The 19,557-nt window shown below is 44.1% G+C and overlaps 1 protein-coding gene across 1 annotated transcript; it reads right to left on the reverse strand.

The window, feature by feature from the left end:
• Window positions 1-1,104: 1,104 nt before the first annotated feature.
• Window positions 1,105-19,490, reverse strand: vwf (von Willebrand factor). Its single transcript, XM_027015119.2, is given in 53 exon segments — window positions 1,105-1,556; window positions 1,699-1,796; window positions 1,880-1,919; window positions 2,134-2,262; window positions 2,643-2,741; window positions 2,835-2,942; window positions 3,034-3,074; window positions 3,231-3,414; window positions 3,525-3,623; window positions 3,739-3,888; window positions 4,122-4,324; window positions 4,427-4,531; window positions 4,633-4,704; window positions 4,911-5,013; window positions 5,288-5,535; window positions 5,738-6,067; window positions 6,195-6,384; window positions 6,512-6,726; window positions 7,002-7,179; window positions 7,578-7,624; window positions 7,757-7,921; window positions 8,026-8,169; window positions 8,306-8,449; window positions 8,586-8,696; window positions 8,848-10,307; window positions 10,400-10,535; window positions 10,649-10,804; window positions 10,970-11,126; window positions 11,213-11,311; window positions 11,437-11,577; window positions 11,692-11,838; window positions 12,175-12,306; window positions 12,478-12,616; window positions 12,725-12,828; window positions 12,966-13,120; window positions 13,389-13,483; window positions 13,715-13,921; window positions 13,923-13,953; window positions 14,175-14,390; window positions 14,790-14,985; window positions 15,191-15,291; window positions 15,421-15,559; window positions 15,669-15,805; window positions 16,022-16,068; window positions 16,173-16,284; window positions 16,452-16,574; window positions 16,689-16,905; window positions 17,108-17,229; window positions 17,618-17,826; window positions 17,983-18,085; window positions 18,237-18,383; window positions 18,585-18,648; window positions 19,373-19,490. Coding segments are annotated over 52 exon segments (8,487 nt in total). The 5' UTR covers window positions 19,373-19,490; the 3' UTR covers window positions 1,105-1,364.
• Window positions 19,491-19,557: the final 67 nt, after the last annotated feature.

The following is a 19,557-nucleotide window of genomic DNA, read 5'->3' on the forward strand; positions in this document are numbered from 1 at the left end:
ATAAACAGTATAATCAGAGCCAATTAAATGCACCCATTCGAAAAAAAAAGAGTAGAAGAAACGCACAAGGCAACAGTGTGGAATCGCTTAAAAGTCGCTCTTGACAAAGGCTTTGTAACACGTGTAACAAAACACGTGTTATAAATTTATGCATGCACTTTTATTTCTTGGCCATGTTATTATGTTCCGGCCTAATGCATATTCGTTTAAAAATATAAATATTTAACACTGTATTACTAGTCACAGTAGTAATAGGAAGCACATGCGAAATTAGTACATTTTGGAGTTCGTATAAATTACATTTAAAAAGACAGGCTAGAACAATGAGACTGACCATAGGTGGAATTATAGGGTGATGTCATTCTGAAGTATAAAGGATAAATGATAAGGGGTATAGCTCTGGTCGCTCAAAGTTAATGTTACCTTTCACTGATGCATATGTGTTTATGTGCTACTGTCAGTGTATTTTACTGCATTCGGCAGATACTCTTATCAGACTTGCAGATTTACAGGGAGAAGTGCTCCCTGGGAATCAAATACTTCACCTTGGTTTTATCATGCATTGGACCCGTCATGCATTCCAAACGGTCCTAGCCTACTTGGACTACATTACCCACATACTCCTGTTTGTTCCCAGTCCACTGATTATTAGTTTCACCTGAGTCTTGTTTTCCCCTTTGTGTTTCCTTATATAAGATGTTCTGTTAGTCTGTATGAAGTCTAGTCTGTGCAAGGTCATCTGTTTACTGAGCAGTTATCTTTGTCTATTGTTGTTTGGTCTTTCTGTTTGTTTTTTTGTTGTTTGTTTTTACTTTTCCTTGTCCTTCTGGTTTTTGCTCTCTTCCTGCTCCCATTTTGGCTCAAATATATTTGTCATCTGCTACCTGGATTTGACCTCTGCCTGTTTTGTGACACCTCTTTGGATTACCCCTGTGATGTTAAACTATGTTTGTTTTCCTGGCAATCGACTCTGTCTCTGTTCTCTGAACCCTGAAAGAACCACTTGCTCTAAGCCAGATTAGCTATAGAAGCTACATAGTTCCTATTCCCAAGAAAAGAATAAATTAAAAAGAAAAATAAAAAATAATTACAATCAACCAGAAATGCAAATGCAGATAGTGTATTGCTTAGATGTTGATTTATGACAATATGATTTATTGTTTCTTTAAGTACATTTTTAAGAAGGAGTGACATGACATATACACAGATACGGTATAAGCATAAGAGCACGCATAAGGACGACCGTGTCCTGTGTGTGAGTAAAACTGTTTTACAGACATTAAGTGTGTATTTGTTGTATGTATGTGTGCCCATAGTGAGTTTTATTTGTTTTTGTGTGCGTGTTTGTGATATTAAACATATTTTCATTCAGTAGAGCAAGCGTGGGCTTGGCAGTCACAGCCAGTGACGGTAAGGACTTGGTGAGGTATGTGTGTGCCATTAGGACACTGCAGAGAAACAGTCAGGGGCAGAGTCCCTGTGGCAACACAACACACACATTCACTTTCCACACGGTTCTTTTCCAGAGAATAAACAGCCTTACTGGTACACCGCCCCTGTGTATACGTATTTCAAGAAGAGAAAGAGAAGCACAAATAGTAATTAGAAAATTGTGCCTTACTGTGAACCTGAGGTCAGATTTCTGCATGCTGCACCAAAGTTGTCCAACCATGGGGTAACAAGCCCAGTGCATCTTACCTCACAGTTGCTGATCTGTAGTTTTTCATCTGATTGGCAGCCATCCACCATGATGTATTGCAGCAAACCCACTGTCCTTCTGCACGGTGGCTCAGTACCTACATGGATATATATGCACATCTCACAAACTTCACATGTCAGCTCAGAATTTTTAAGCGAATAAGTTTGTCCTCATACTCACACATCTCACAGCAGCTCTGGCCTATCTGACTTATTTTGCCCTGTGCACAAAGAGAGTAACAGTTCATTTAGTTTTCAAAACCCATTCCTTAATATCTTGTCATAGAATCCAACGAACACTTCTTGAAGTGTTCCTGTGTCATCAGGGTGCAAGAATCAAGAGCAAAAAAATGTGAATGAATAAATGTGTGTGTGTGTGTGTGTGTGTGCGTGCGCGCGCGCGCGCATGTCTGTGAGTGTGTGAAGGATATGCACCCCATGTTGCAGGCAGTGCTCTCTGTCCAGCGGAGGACAGATGGTCACAGCAGTCTCCAGCACAAGCTCTCCATGCTCATTTACACTGCAGGTGTGTTTGCTGCAGCCATCTTCATGTGTACTATTAACCTAAAGTACACACACACACACACACACACACACACACACACACAAACATACAACAATACATGCATATGCCAATATACACATGCATGCAGATGCAATTTGTCAGAATCTTGTCCAGTAAAGTGCACAGGCATATAAATGCATTTTATTAACGATGCAACAGTATTTTATTATTTTATGGAATTCCTGTTTATTATCCTATCACTATACTCTCTGTGAGAGACAGAGTTTGTTTCTGGCCTAGCTTTATGATTTGACTTTTGTTGCTATTCTAATCTGTCACTGTGTGTGTGCGTATACATGTTTGTATATGTATGTATGTGTATGAGCACATTAGTGTGTGTGTGTTGGTGTGAGTGGGTGTGTGATTGTGTGTGAATTACCGGCACATTGATTAATTGCCCATCAGATTGTTGGGTGAAACAGGCAGATGCTACACAACGGCCACAGCAAGACCCTGGCACTGGCTCTAGAATGTAACCCTGAAATACACAAGCACACACAGTATTTCCTTATTGCTGTCCAATATACACCTATATATTTGTCATGATAATATTGTTTAGAAGAGTGGTTACCTCTGAGCAGGGACTGCAGCCCAACTTTCTACAGGTCAAGTGATATTTCCCCTGCTGTTCCGTACACTTGCAGTGTGTACATGCATCCACCATCACTCTTTCTCCTGCCTACACACAGATACACACATACAGACTAAATGTGGTATTATCCATACACTACAAAGTATTTTATGTTTACAAGTGTGCTCACAGTCCTTACCCCAATGAGTGTATGATTCAATACACATGCATCCACAGGTGCTAAAAAAAAAACAACATTTTCTGTCATCCACCATAATGTAAAAGTATATGTGCATCAGTGTGTTTGTGCATGCATATATGTGCATGTTTTTTGTGCATGCATGTGTGTGAGTGTTTGTTTGATTGTGTGTGTGTGTGTGTGGTGTTTAAGTGTACCACAGTGGCAGGCAGGGCAGCAGCTTTCAATTGTATTGCATTGCAACTCCGTTCCCAATGGGCAGCTGGGTGTGTCCTTTAGGTGGCATGACACATTAGTGTGCTGGATGAAGACTTCCTCATTAACCTGCACACACTCCATCAACAAACACTGATTCTCTGGAGACACCCATTGCTCTCCTACCTGCAGGGAAACATGTATATTTAAAGTGTAAATACATTTTGACCTGTACCCAGCTACCAGTCACACACACACACACAAACACACACACACACAAAATCGAGCACACTCACCGCTCGCAGATGTCCTCCATGCACTGTGTCCTCCTCTACGCAGCTGGACCTACGGCAGTGACCACAACATGTCCCCTCCGAGTGAGAGTAGATGGTGCCCTGCTCCCAAACACACATGCATGTTTACCCAATAGGATTCCTGGGCAAATAATGCACAATCTACTAGGCATGCACTGATGTCTTGGCAGAAGTGAAAGAGCAGTCCAGAACATACCAGTGGACAGATCTGGTTGCAGACAGGATCCACACACTGCACTAGGTGTAGGCCCGTTGCTTGGTCTGTCTTCTCTGTGCACGTACATACCTTACACTTCTCCTCCCATCTCCTGCCCATCTGATACACCACTCCCTGAACCACACATACCTGCATACACACAGAAATACACATAATAAATACAATATTTTGTAAAAATAAATAAATAAATAAATGCATTTTGCTGGACCTAACAATATAGGGTTCTCCTGTTTTTCCTTAAATGTACCACAGTCATGAAAATGTTCTACAAATTGTACGTACAGTTTGTATGTACATAAAGACATCACCCGATAAAGACATGCATACATGAACAACATAAACTCACATAACACACAGCCCACCTTATCAGGGAGGCATGTGATGTCAACACAGCCACAGTCATCGGTGAGTTCCTTGGTGATGTAACCAGTGGGACAAACTCGACTGGAGTTCTGACAGTCGCACATGCATTCGTATAAATCACAGCACTGTGTCTGTTTGATGGACAGTTTTTTGTGGACAGGGCAAGAGGGTTTGGTTGCCGAGCATTCCTCTTTTTTACAGACTGAAAGAGAGAGATGGCTGTGAATGAGAATGTCAAAGCTTGTGTGTGTGTGTGTTTGCTGGTGAGAGACTGTGTGCACAGTTGATGCTCATTTGGACTCACCACATTGATAAACTGGTGCACACACCCCAGGGTTTGTGAGTACTGAACTGAGACCATTTTCACATTGTGGCGGACTAGCCATAATACAGTTCACAGTGTCACACACTGCAACAACACACAAACATCCAAACATTATCAAAACACATTCCACTGGCCTTGGAGGACTGTCATTTGCAGAGACGCGATGTTGTGTAGTGTGCACTTACCACATTCATACTCAGGGCAGCACGTAGACTGCTTCTTCTCCAGAAGAATCTCACACTTTCCACACTGAGGGGCTGCAACATGGCAACAGTTACCATGACGACATACGCACAATACTGAGGAATTACTTCAAATAATTAGGCTGCTTGGGCATACAGCAAAAAGCCAATAGGAAGAGGGGGAAAGGGAGAAATGAAAGAACGGGGAACAGGAAGAGATGCAGGCATAGAGAAAGAGGAAGACGAGAGATGCAGAGACTGGCACTGTGCATCGTTCTCACGTTTAGCATTAATACAAGGCATGGCTGTGCAGTTGATACGCTGCTGATCCAGACAGACACACAGCAAGCATGGGTTGTCATCAGAGATCCACGTCTCCATAAACTGTGAATTACACACACACGCACACGCATGCACGCACACGTAGAGGGAGATGCATACAAAGACATCAGAACTATACACAGAAAACTAGTGATATAAGTATCATAAGGCAACATTTTATGTCTTAGAGATTACAACAGCCAGTGGTTTAGAAATAGTAACAGAAAAAAAAGTAACAGGAGAAGCATAACCACAGTGTAACACATAAGGGTGATGTATTCACACATGCGCTGGCTTTCAAGTTAGTTAAAGTATCTTTGTGTGTGCAACTGTGCACCTGGTGAGAGAGTCCGTGTTGGTCCACACACTGGCTGCAAGCTTCCCTGCTGACACACTCGTCCCCACGGAGCAGCGTGCCAGAGGGGCAGAAGCAGCCCTCAGTGGGGGTGTTCCAGCACTGGGTTCTGTTCCACTGCCCATCATCCGTCGCATCCACATCACCCAGTACTTGCCTGCCGCGCCCACACTGCTCCACACAGCCAGTTCGACATGCGTCGTATTCCATAGTGCTAGGGCATGGCATGGCTGAACACAAAAACACGTGCAACATGGGCTCACAAACATGAACACACACACAAACCCAAGTTCTTATATCTGTACTACTTTACATTAAAGTTGTTGCTATATCTTAAAATTATTGCAGAATTCACACAAATTTGTCTTTTGAGTTTATATAGGGCAATTTAATATATATATATATGTGTGCGTACAGGTAAATGAGACTCACGGCATAGGTTGGATTTCCTCCAGTTGATGCACACACCCTGCTGTCTACACATGCTGCTGTAGACAGCAAGGAGGTCACAGACAGCAGCAGGATGGCAGGCGGCCTGACGGCACATGCTCATGTAGTCCTGCAGGGGCACAACAGCATGGCACAGGGCAAACACTGGAGAAGACAGCATTTCGCAGGCCTCTGCCCCACCCGCCTCACACCACTCAGGCTCCCGCACTATGGATACACACTCGCCCAGGGCCCACGCTCGCAGAAACACATCCTGGTTATCAGCCACAGAGCCATCGGGAAGCAACTGGTCTGTCTGATCAGAGCAGGAACCTGACAGAGGGAGAGAAAGTGAGAGACAGAGAGAGAGAGAGACAAATAAAGAGCCTTCTTGCCTCTAAAGCTCAGACCCTGGTGAATAACAGTGCAACAGTGTAACAGCTAAAGAGAGTGCATGTACCACAGATGCCGGTGGTGTTTGTCATCATGGAGAGGTCCAGGCTGATGGTAAACTCATTGCTATGGGGAGTGAAGGTGAGGGTGAACCCATGCCTCTCTGACCGCAGCTGGTGCAACAGAGCTCCAATCTGAGTGACAGCCACTCCTCCCTGTCTGAAGGGTACTGCAGTAGCCACACCATTTACTGCTACCTACACCACACAAACACCCCCAAACACATACACACACATATTGTCGCTGTGGTTCATTATGCGGCTGATTATCAAGGAGAGCTGTAGTGACTGTCATAGTAATTTGGCACCTCTTCATCACTTTTACCTTCATATCATCTCTTAACACAATACTAGTCTCGCCCTCTCTCAGCTCCAAGCTCTCCATGCAGACTTGATTGGGCAAGCCCTTACAGGGTGTTGTGTGTAACACAAGCTCAGCCCCTCCAGAGCGAAGCAGCAGATACGAGCAGGCACTTTTCAGCTTCACAGCCACGCCACCAAATGTCACCACATGACTGGTAGAGCTGCCCATGCAAATACCTACAGGAGGAGAGGTCATTAATCGGAGTACATAGATCTTTGCAAAGCATGTGTGCATATATGTTCGTGTATTTGTACTTTTAAATAATTATATGTGTGTGTGTCTGCATGTGGGGGGTGGGCAAGGAAACCAATATAGGAAACTAAGCCTACCAGAGACATTCAAGCCTACCTTGTCAGGACCTTGACACTTCATTTTTGGTTAATGGGTTTAGGTTAGGGTGTGTGTGTTGTCACACACATATGTATATGTGTGCTTGTGTGTGTCATCTCACAAGGGCAGGCCCAGGTGCAGCCGCAGGTCTGATGAACCTTGAGGGCTATGAGGTTGTTTTGGCAGGCTGGAGGCTCCATCCTCTCACAGTTGACCATGTGACTCTGCAGAGTCACCTCTCCTGATGGGTTACACAGCAGCGAGTGGCAGCCATCTGCCAGGAACCACGTCTCACCAGGCTAACACGCACACACACACATACAAACGCACATGCATACACACACAAACACACAGCCACATGAATACATCAGTTCATATATCATTGTTATTTATCCATATTATACACAGTGTATGGAGTGACACTTTCAGAGCTGTGGAGTGATTAGAGCACCGAAGTCTTGGGGCAGTGTTAAATTTCTGATCATGATGAAATCAAGTTCTTTAAGTAGAATTGATGGATTTGGTGTTTTGATGTGGGCAGTGCTAGCATAAAGGTGCTTGAAGCTCAATGTACTGATGGTTTTTGTTAGCAAGAAAGGCACACAAAGTTTAGTTGTCAAGGGATTAGAAGTGTTTAAAGGAAGAAATGAAGAGAGAATCATGGGTAATGGGATTCTCGTATCATTCCAAAGCTCACCTGTCTCTCTTTTCCCTCGTCATCAATACACAGCCCGGGAGGACCCACTGAGAGACATCATCATCTCCATCAATGCCATTATTAATATTCCATGCCTAGCAATGGTGTGTGTGTGTGTGTGTATGTGCATGCATGTGTGTCTGTATGCGCATGTGAGTGAGCATCTGTTTGGGGTTTACCTCTGCAGAGTTTGTCAATGAATGAGTGGTCCTGGGTAAGCATAGAGAGCAGGTCATTTGTGCTACTCAGGTGTATAACATTGTCCTGTGCATGTGGACCTGCGAGCATGCTCAGTTCAGTCTGGTCATACAGCTCACCCACCCCAATGGGAAACACCGAAACACCTGATCACAAAACACATATTAACAATTAAGTTACTGTCATGTTAGAATACGTGACAGCATGAGTACAAAGTACATAATCTAAATCTCATAATGATGTGACCCACCAGCAGTAATAGCTTCATTTGCAGGTTCCCGCACTGAGTCAGTTGACCTATCAATCACCAGCATCACAACAAGCTTGGCTACACCCATCCTACCCCCACTTGTGGAGGAAATTGATGTTTGAACAGCTGATCGTAATGCAGCACCTACAACAATAAAAACCCACCAACTTAGTGTTTTTACATTTACAAAAAACGTATATATATATATATATATATATATATATATATATATATATATATATATAGTGAGAGAGCAAATTCATGTTTGTGGGGTAGGTACCCAATCGTGCTTCATTGTCTGTCTTGCTGTCTAATTTGTTTATCATTTGAAGAAGGTTTTCTACATTTTGTTTATCTCTGAAGGATACAACCTCCACTGGCTTCGCTCCATATACTACCACTGCTACCTGAGTCTCATTATGGCCTGAAACACACAAAAAATGTGTTCACAGAAACACTGAAAAACATAGCATAGCATGATGTATACTATAGTATGGTGTATTTTTGTGCATGCACTAAAATTAAGAGAAAAAAAATCATAAATCAAAAATCACACTTACCAATGTTAGCACTCTTTATGAAAGATCTCACAAATGTTTTCAGGTCCTCAAACTGATTAATAAAAGCTGTTCTCAGCAAAAAGATCACATCCATAGCCTTAGAGCAGGGCACTGAATCACGCACACACACACACACACACACACACACACACACACACTTATTCACCTAAGGTAGCTCAGGATGGGAGAACAGGAAAAACAGAAAATCAAAAATATCATGTGGATTACAGGACAGAAAAAATGATTGACTGTGTCATCTGACCTGAAGAGGGCAGTGTTGCTCTAGGAGGTAGGGTAGGTATGACTGGCCTTTTCTGTGTCCTACTGATATTAACCAGAAGTGGGCCCAGTGAGTGCAGCTGCTCAGTAGTCTTCAACATTATAGGAGCATGTGGGAAACTAAGTGGCTCCAGATCCATCTCATGCACATAAGGACCAATCCCAACAGGGAACACCTGCATGTGGGTGGAGCTGGATGGCCTCTGAATCACATCAGTAGGTGGGCTCTGAGTTATGAGGAACACCATCTGGTCAGGAGAGTGATCCGGCCTCTCTGTAGTAATGGACTCATAGAGGGAGCGAATGGCATGCCCCGTGTTCACCTGGGCCCCGCCTCCCCAGCGGATTTGTTGCATTCGGCGCAGTAAGAGCTCCTTGTGCTGCAACTCCATTCGACTAAGCTCGACAGAGACAGTGAGAGAGTATTGTATCACTGTGATTCGCAGGTGCTTCATCTCCTCCTGTCCAAGGGATGCCACAACGTTGATGAGCGCGTCTCGTGTCTGGTTAAAGCCTTCTTCCCCGACTCTGTCTGACCCCTCTAGCAGGAAGGTAATGTCATGCATCGTCACTATAGGAGGAGAAAGAGTATTTCCAGGGCTGAAGGTGCTGGGAAATGCAGTCAGGACAGCAGCTGTAGGTGGAATGGTAGCAGCAAATGGCTTGACATCCTCTGTAATAGGTATCGTTGTTGCAATGGTCGTGGTGGTGGTTGTCATGGAGGGTTTTGAGGTGGAGGGTTTCTTAGGTATTTCGGGGTCCATGCCCAGTGTGCAGAGATAATCTGTGATTTCCAGAGCACGGTTCTCCAGCTCGGCCACACTGCTCAGCACATATGCTCGACTACTGGGCGTTGACTTGGTGATGTCATTCACCTGCGCCATGCTGACATCAGGTCCAAGGGCGATGGTGAGGACGGTGATGTCTTTCTTCCTCAGCAGACGCTGGGTGGTGCGCATGGGCCGCGGGTTCATGCTGGCTGTCAGCATGATGGCAACACGGCCTGCATGTGCACGCTTGTTCTTGTCATAGATATACACAGACAGGTACTTGAAGGCCTCGTCCATGAAGGCTACGTCGCCGCCACTGTAGTGCATGTCATGCACCATTTTTCGGAAAATCCACTTCTGCACCTGCATGTCGTAGCTTTTCACTCCTGAGTGGAAAAGAAGCACCGTGGCCCGAGTGTGCGCCGAACCCATCCGGAAGCGCTCCACCACACCCAAGATGAAGCTCTTGACCAAGCCAAAGTCTTCCTCTTTGAGAGAGGAGGAGCCGTCCACCAGGAAGGCCAGATCCATTGCTCTATCACAGGCATCCTCAGGAACTGCCGTGGAGAAGGGGACGGGCATAGGCGTGGTATGTACAATGGTTGGGGTTGGTGTGGACGTGGGACCAGGGGACGGGCATGGACCACAATTCAAACTGTTTTCCTCACAGTAGCTGAAATACAAGTGAAAATACACAACGCATGCACACTTAGCTACAGGTTTACCAAAAGACCCACGATCTTGTTCATAAATTATGGGACATACCATATCTGACAAAGATGGGGGTCATCATGATTCAAAATGATCTGCTTTCCATGGGAAATTCGTTCTCCATTGTGCATGCACACCTGGCACTGAGATGGTTCCACACAGCGTCTCAAAACTTCATCTAAGACCTGGCCTGATGTAGAAAGTGATAATGCAGATAAAATGCAGTGATTATATTATTCAGGTGTGTACACATCTATTGGTACGCTACATGTTATTTTGTGTGTGTGTTTATCTTTGCGTTACCTGGTGGGCAGAAGGCATGGCAGCCCTCTAGGCAAGTATGTGGGCAGTTCAAGGGCTCTGGGTGCTGGCATGTTATAGGACAATTACTAGCACAGGCATTAAAACGCCACTCACACTCCTGTCCTGCATCCTTATTCAGCTTCTCACAGCTTATAGCTGCAACACACACACACAAGTTCACACACATATAAACCTGCTGTGTTATTCATGTCATGAGCATACACAAACGCTGTATCCTTGTATCATGCCTTTTTCTGTGTGCAGGAAAGTAAAGTAGAGAACAAAAGTGCAGAGCCTGGTGCAGTGTGGTGGTGCACTCACGGCACAGGTCGTTGGACCTCCACTCTACAACCACTCCCCTCTGGGCACATTCGTGAGCATAGGCTGCGACAGCGTCACACAAACATGTGCAGTCGCCCACCGATGGACACAAGCAGGTGTCGTGAGTGCAGATCTCCCAGTATGGTTCTGGGTCCACCTGAGATCCACAGGGGTCGTGACAGAGGGATAACTCTGAGATTAAGTGCTGGGTGACAGACATTCACTGCTGTGAATGGTACTCACCATACTGTTGCATTCCTTGAAAGGTGCGCTGGTGAGCACGTGGCATGACTGTTCCACTGCCACCAGTTTTACCACATCGGTACTGCATGGAGACGGCAGCTACACACACACACACACACACACACACACACACACACACAAATAAAAATTAAAAGTATTTGCGTGAAGAGCATTTACAGAGGGCTTTAGCTGTCTGGGGCAACATGCAGTGTGCACTCAGTCACCTGGACAGCATCAGCACAGCTCAGCTGGACCTTCCAGGAGTTTCCAAAGTCTACAGGGTCCACCTCCATCTGATTGTTACTGCTCAGTAGGTCGTTGTTTTGATTACCATCAAAGTTTCCACACAGACCACACAATCTTCCCTAAACCAAACATACATTTCAGCATAATCAAATTCTCTTCGATCTTGTTTAGTGCACAACATCAAAGGGCAATACAGAGAATGAGATGATTTGAACTGTGTGTGTGTGTTGTACCCTGTATTTGCTGTTTATCTTCAGTATAATACGAGTGCCAGTGTCCCAGGTGAGAGAAATGTGTTTTCCTAGGAGAACGATGTAATAAAGACCTGAGCGTACAATCTCAACATCTGTCTCCTTCATCACCGGCCTATTCATCTTCACCTATAAACACACAGTGTTATGATGAAAGTGTTTAGAAAGAGCTGAAAAATAGAAAGAGTGTGTGTGCATATGTGCATGTGCGTGTGCGTGTGTGTGTGCACGTGTATGTGTTCATGTGTGTGTGAGTTCATGTGTGCGTGTGTGTGTGTGTGTGTGTGTGGGTGTGTGTGCATGTGCGTATGCGTGCGTGTGCGTGAGCATGTGTGCGTGTGTGCGCATGTGTGTGTGTGCACCTGTGTGTGTGTGTGTGTGTGTGCACCTGTGTGTGTGTGTGTGTGTGTGTGTGTGTGTGTGTGTGTGTGCATATGTGTGTGTGTGTGTGTGTGTATTCCAGACCTCTCCATGCTCCATGATGATCTGTCCTCCCATGTAGAGCACAGTGATAGCCTTAGTGCAGCGCTGGCCAGCAACCCCACAGGAGCTCTCCACCAGCACTCGAAATGTGCCATCCAAACCATTACAGTAATCCTACACAAATACACAGAGAGACAGACATTGAGAGAGAGAAAGAATAGTGTAATAAAACAGAGCAAGAGAGAGAGAGAAAAGGACATTGATAAGGATAGCGGGAGTAAAGGAAAGAATGAGAGACAGAAAGAATGGGGGGAGAAGGGGTGAGGGGTGTATTATATGACTAACCTGAGCAAGGACATACTGACAGGGTCCTGGGAATGAAAACTTGAGTCGATCAAAGCTGAGGTAGTGGGACTCTCCTATTGTCTGGCACACACCGTCACAGGCTTGCTGAGTACAGTTCCACTGCCGACCGGCACACACACTGGGGGAGCACAGCAACACCACACTAAGAGGAAATTCTTATATCACTTTATCACAACAGCATACTAATCACATTTAAACCTGTAGAGCACTTTGCAAGGGTGATTACCAGGTGTTGCACTCTACATTAATGCTCTGTCCAGGAGCATAGGGGTGGTTGTTATGGAAACAGGGGCACTGGTCTGGAGGAAGGCATTCTCTTCTATAACGAACCTGTAGACAATCAGTAAACTCGATAAAAACCCATTTAAATCCCATCCAACTATGTGGTATCAGTTTGTTAATATGATGTTAAGAAATGATATATTGGGGGGAAAAAAAAAAAAGCACTGACACATGTATGCACATACCGTCCCAGGAGGGCACACACAACCCGAGATACAGCCCTGGCTCACACACTCAAGGTCTAAGTTCTGGCACGTTCTAGCACATTCTATACCCAGATCCCTCACACTCTTACACTTCAACAACTGCAGTGGTGTGGTGCAGGAGAGAGAGCGCCGCTCTGTATACACACACACACACACACACACACACACACACACACACACACACACACATTCAGGAAAGAAAGGTCACCATTTCCACATCTGACTGATACTTTTGAAAAAGAGCAATGCACAGCACTGTGACTGATATGGTTCAGTCATCTTCTTGAAAAAGTTCCAAAAGGATTTACAACAACAGTTCCCATTTTTAGGGCAACTGCGCACATTTTGTATTTTAAGATGAAAGCATGTCCTAATTTCCAGAGCAATTGTGTGTGGGTATACCTCTGGAAGGGAGAGGCTCATCAAAGAAGAGATCAGATAACATATATGTTGGCTGATCACTGGAGCTGCAGTGCATGGAGCCACTCTCACAGTAACTACAACACACAGATACACACATGGATACATGTACATATACACACATCCATACAAACATACACCACAAATGAGTAGAAATACACAAAATGTCAGAAATGCATTGGTCTTTGATACTGAGGGCTGGTTTCCTGGGCCTAGATTAAGCCGAGTAATTGCCAGTATTGATTCACTATTGAAAGTGATTTGTAGTCTAAGGTTTATGTGCATGTTTGTGCGTGTGTAGGACTGACCAGATAGAATGGTGATCAGCAAACATGTCATTGGGCTGGTAGATTTCACCATCATAGTGACAGGAGCACTGCTCTGGTGACACACACTCTCCTGTGTCACTCAAATATAGTCCTCGAGGACAGAAACAGCCCTCCTCACACACACTGCGACACTCGCTGTCCGGCAGCGACAGAGACCGACACGTCTGGTTACACACACTCCCACACCTCATACACCTGGCCACCTGGACAACTCAGTTCTGCTCACACACACAGACACACATCCACACACACAAATGTATATAGAAGCGTGTGGTTGAAAGCACAGATTTTCCTTAAGGCATTCTTGAATGAAATTTTCTAAAAGTAATACGAGTTTTACAAAAGAGGTTATACAAAAAGAGAAGAATAAAGGTGACAGGAGATTTCATGTTAGAAAATTCAACATATGTGTATGTGTGTGTTAGAGTAAGTGTGTTACCACAGTATCCCTGTCCCCTCCAGTTGATGAGCACTCCCCGAGAAGAACAGGCAGTTGCGTAGGTGCTCACAGCGTCACACAGGCACTTGTGGCCATCAGAGCAGGAGCACACATCATAACGACAGTTCTTCACAAACGGGCTGGGGTTTACCTCACGATGACATGGCTCAAACTTCACAGACAACAGCACCTCACACGCCTCCTCTGCAAAGCGCACTGTTTATGCACACACACACACACACACACATACACAAACACAGACTAAAGTGTGTATAGATCTGCTGCCACCTAGTGTTTAAATGAGGGATGTGAACACATCTGCCAGACATGACATCATGCATTTTCTATCCTTGTACATGCAAAGTCCCATGTGGTTCTGTCTCCTCCACCTTGTCCTCATATTAGAGCTGCACTGCTAGCGAGTCTGAACCCCCCCTTACATACAATATGATTCGTGTTTTGAGTATTGTGGATTGGACTTGGATACATATATTTGCATGTGGGTGGGTTGGTGGGTGGACGTGTGTGTGTGTGTATGTGCAAGCATGTGTGTGTGTGTGTGTGTGTGTGTGTGTGTGTGTGTGTGTGTGTGTGTGTGTGTGTGTGTGTGTGTACCTCTCTTTGGGTTTAAGCTACAGGGATCAGTGGGCTGTTTTTGAATATTTTCACACTCTGCATTCATCTTCCACGCATTTCCAAAACCCTCCACTCGTGTCTCAACCAGACCACTCGCCGTCAGGAAATCATCGCCTTGGTTACCATTATAGTTACCGCACAGACCACAGGTTTTTCCTGCATACACTGGGCTAAGCTATAAAAATACACACATACAAAAATTTGTTTGGAGAAAGAAAGTCCTCACTGAAGATACGTTTTCACTGAATAGTTGTTGAAATATGACATCATTAAATTACAAATTACTTATATTAGGTTATATTTAGAAAGATTAAAACGATTTTTTTAAGACGATGAGCACTGAGCCACACGTAGCTTCACATACCCACACACTCACTCACCCTGAGCAGCACTCGTCCATGGCCGTTCCAGTCCACCTGAAGATCATTTCCATAGATCAGCCTCACAGAGGACAACACAGTGTTCTGGATTCTCAGTATTCCTACACACACACACACACACACACACACATACACACACACACATACACATACACACACACATACACATATTAGTATTACACTTGAATAAGCATAATTTTGTTGTGCCCTTGGAATGTGATTTCACAGACCTTTGACCAAAGGCATTTGAACATCCATGCCATCCACGGAGACCACACCCCCATGCTTTAGCCTAATTGTCTGACTGGCCATATCATGGAACTTAAGTGTGACTGAACGTGTGCACACAGCATCCTGGTCATCTGCACACTGGTATTAATATACACAAAAACACACACAAAGTCAAGCACATACTAATACGTGGAACATCATTGCAGGTACAAATGTAAATGTATACACTTGGAAGATTTAACTGTACCTGTACAGTCTCAATAATAGCAGAGAACAGGTTGGTTTGACAATCCTTTGCCAGCAGATACTGACAGAAGCCACTGAAGGTGAAGAACTTATTATCAAAGCTTTTAAAGTGGGATTGTCCTGCTACCAAACACTCGCCTGCAGATAGAAACAGCAAGACAATCAGCATGTTTGTTGTGTGTGTGTGCATGCATGTGTGTATGAACCTCTGCTGGTCTGCGTTACACTCCAAGGGCAACTCTTACTGAAGTTTGTCTTCTTTATTTACTATTGATTTGCTCTGTATTTCACTGGATTGTATCATTGCTATCACTATATCGCCAGGGTATGAGCAGGATTTGAGTGAATCCTCACCTGGGCATTGCTCATTTGTGCACTCCCAAGATCCATGGCGACACACACTGGAATTAACAATAGTACATGATGTAGTAGTGTATATACTTGAATGTGTGTGTGTGTGTGTGTGTGTGTGTGTGTGTGTGTGTGTGTGTTTCTGCAGTCCTACCATGTGTTGCAGTCTTGTGAGATAGTAGACCCAGGAGGGAAGCGTTTCCCTGTATGCTGACATGAGCACTGGGAGACATCAACACAGCGATCTCCATCCAGTACCTTACCCACTGACACAAACACACACACACACACACACACACACACACACAAACAGGCACAGTCATAACACCATATAAGCCTTTCACTAGAAAAAGAAATGAGCTTATTCAAAGTGAAGCCCAGAAGACCAGAAGGGTGTTGGTGTGAGGGGAATGCAGAATGCAGAACCACTCACCTGCACAGCTACAGCCGTCCACACAATCGCCCCTGCACACTTCCTGGATGTTCAGTGTCTGACAGGATGTGGAACATGCCTGAGAACAGGCGCTATACTGCATTCCTAATGGACACTTTGGAGCTACAAACACACACACACACGTTAAAATTGCTTATCCACAAGAGCCCCCAATCTCTTTACAATCTTCTACATGGCATTTGTTTGTATCTGTGTTTGTATGTGTGTCCTACTTACTGCACAGACTCTGGGTGTGCCAGTCATGTAGTACAACTCCATGGGTAGCACAGGTACGTGCATATTCCAGCAGGGCCTGACATAAACAGTCTTCACTGTTTCCACAGTGACACACATCAGCCTCACACATTGCCACAAATGCATCCACATTCACCAGGTGTGCACAGCGAAGGAATACTGCAGACGTTCGCAGAGCCTCACACTGAGACATTCGATCCTACATGCACATACACACATACAAATACACATGTATACACACATACAGAATACACAAAAGATGCCATGCCATAAAAAAAAGTATAATTCATGGATATTTGTGTAAATGTTCCATAAAAAGAGACAAAAGGTCTATTGTTTATGGCTTATCGGCTGTTTTATTGTCACGTAAAATGATTAACATATGAAGGACTTTGACTAACTTTCACTGAGGGACCTGTGCTGTTACAGGTCTGAGAAGGTGGGGTTATGTGTTTACATGGCTCTGAAGCCCCATTAAGGGCCCATGAGTTGGCGAAGTCAAAAGGGTCCTCTGTCACAAAACCTAGACACACGCACAATATATACATATATACATGCTCATATACATGCTCATTCCTGCAACAGGTCACACATTTACTCAAACACATGCGCACACACACAAGCACCCACATCCACAAAAATAACTTCTTTGTATTACAATTTGTGATCTTTTTTTTTAAAGTTGCTAAAAGGATCTTTCAACTCCCAAAATTTTCAGAGACAGAGATTTAGAAAAAAGCAGGCTCACACACACACACACACACACACACACACATACACACACACACACACACACACATACACACATATACACATACACATTTCAAGATCTGATAAAGTACATAGAAATTTCCCTTTGTTTAGTTAGTTAGGGAAGCTTGTCCCACCCATTTCCCTGAACAATCACTCACCTTCTTGTGCAGTATAGTCATCATCAGGCAGAGAGTTGTAGTTGCCGCAGAGACCACAAGTATGGTTACTATGGTGTTTGGTGAGGGTGAGCTGAATGTTTTGTGTAGGGTCAATGCGAATGGAAAAACCAAACTCATCACTCCACAACCGCACGCTACCCAACTCGAAGCCCACAAACACTGAGCTCGAGGCATACGGCAAATGCAACCTGTCACACACACATACACATGCACACAGAATTCACATGTGAAATCATGCAGAACATCTATAAGCACATGCACAAACAAATATGTCATATTTGTAAGCACAAACATATGCCATCAGAAGGTGCTGCAGATATCAGTATTCACCCAGCATTCTTTACCTCTCTGCTCCTTGAGACAGGCTTCCATCCACAGATAGATGCAACTCAAAAGCCTCTCCAATGAAGAGAGTCACTCCTTTCCTTTGGCCATGAGAGAAATCACCTTTGCACAAGTAAACACATACATTCAACATGTGACTTTTAAATAAAAAGTATCTGCCAGTTCTGGAAGGTGTTTTATTTGCCTCTGCATATCTCCTGATCATAACAGAGCTTTGTAGGAAAACCCAGTATTGGAAGAGGGTCAGAGTTACCCAATATTGAGAAGGTTCTGCGACGGCAGTCTCCAGCCAGCATATAGCTACAGTCTCCAGGGAACTCATAAATGACGCCATCAAATGTATGTATGTACTGCCGGCCAAACAGACTACACCGACTGGTCCCCTCTACTAACACACAGCCTAGAGGTAAAGGAGCGCACACACACAAACGGTCATACTGATTCACACACATAAGAGCGTCTGTCAAATGCTGATAAATGCAAAATATTGTAGATGTGCAAAGTGCATACTGACATACAGCACGTGCATGTATATGTAGAATGCACATGAAAGTAATGAAGACAACACGCTGGATTGGCACGCAAACAGGAAAACACTTGCCTGCCAAATAGAGGAAGATAAGGCATGGGAACACATTCCACCCTTTCAGCTGTAGCCTTTCCATCTGATCAGCACAGGACCAAGAGAAGTGGAGAGAAGGGGCTGATTAAACATTCATCTTAAGAGCTTTCATTAATCAAAAGCATCAACATTTCCCTGCGTCAGTATAAGGGTGTGACCCTGTCTTAAATGCCATGCAGTGTAATCAAACAATGCAATGTCAACACTAACCTATTTTTCTAATACAATTACCTTTCCAAGTCTCTGAAAAGAAAATTTCTACTGTAACTGAACTTTGAATATTTATGCATGCACTTCACTGCAACATAGTCCAGGTATGCAAATCACTTTTCGGAACAATAAACATATTTCTGAGCAATTTGAAAATACATGATCATTTCAACAGATACAGAACCACCCCTCCCCCCATAATCACACAAAAAATATTGTACCTCTGGAGTATTTCCAATGATTTGTGAATTGTGAATTATTGCAGTTCAGTATTACTATGCCTACAGGTAAATACAAACCTAATTTTAACTTTAGTAGCCAAAACGGAAATCGTTAGACTCTTCAGTTTTTCAAATAAAAGCAAAATCAAACCAAACTGGATGTACCCACATCATCAAAATGTTCATCAGAATGCAAAACCCCAATTAGACAATTAAACACTAAATTGACATTAGACAATCATAATAAATTGCTCGGACAAGCAAATGTATGCAAGAATGATATAATTATATGAAACAGAAAATTTGAAATAGCCCAAATACACACAGTGCAGGTACCTTAACAGCAGCACGCAGAATGTGTCTAGCATATGAGTCTCGTGCCTGGTTCCTGTTCTCTCTGAGTGGAATGCACTGCTCTGTGCTGGTTCTATGTTCTCTGGTGTCTCACATATCTAGGGACTTAACAGGAGAAGTGATTTTATAGGAAAGAGGGAGAGAGATGGTGTGAGTTCCGTTCTTGC

The sequence above is a fragment of the Electrophorus electricus genome, chromosome 4 (genome assembly GCF_013358815.1).
Source record: "Electrophorus electricus isolate fEleEle1 chromosome 4, fEleEle1.pri, whole genome shotgun sequence".
NCBI lineage: Eukaryota > Metazoa > Chordata > Actinopteri > Gymnotiformes > Gymnotidae > Electrophorus > Electrophorus electricus.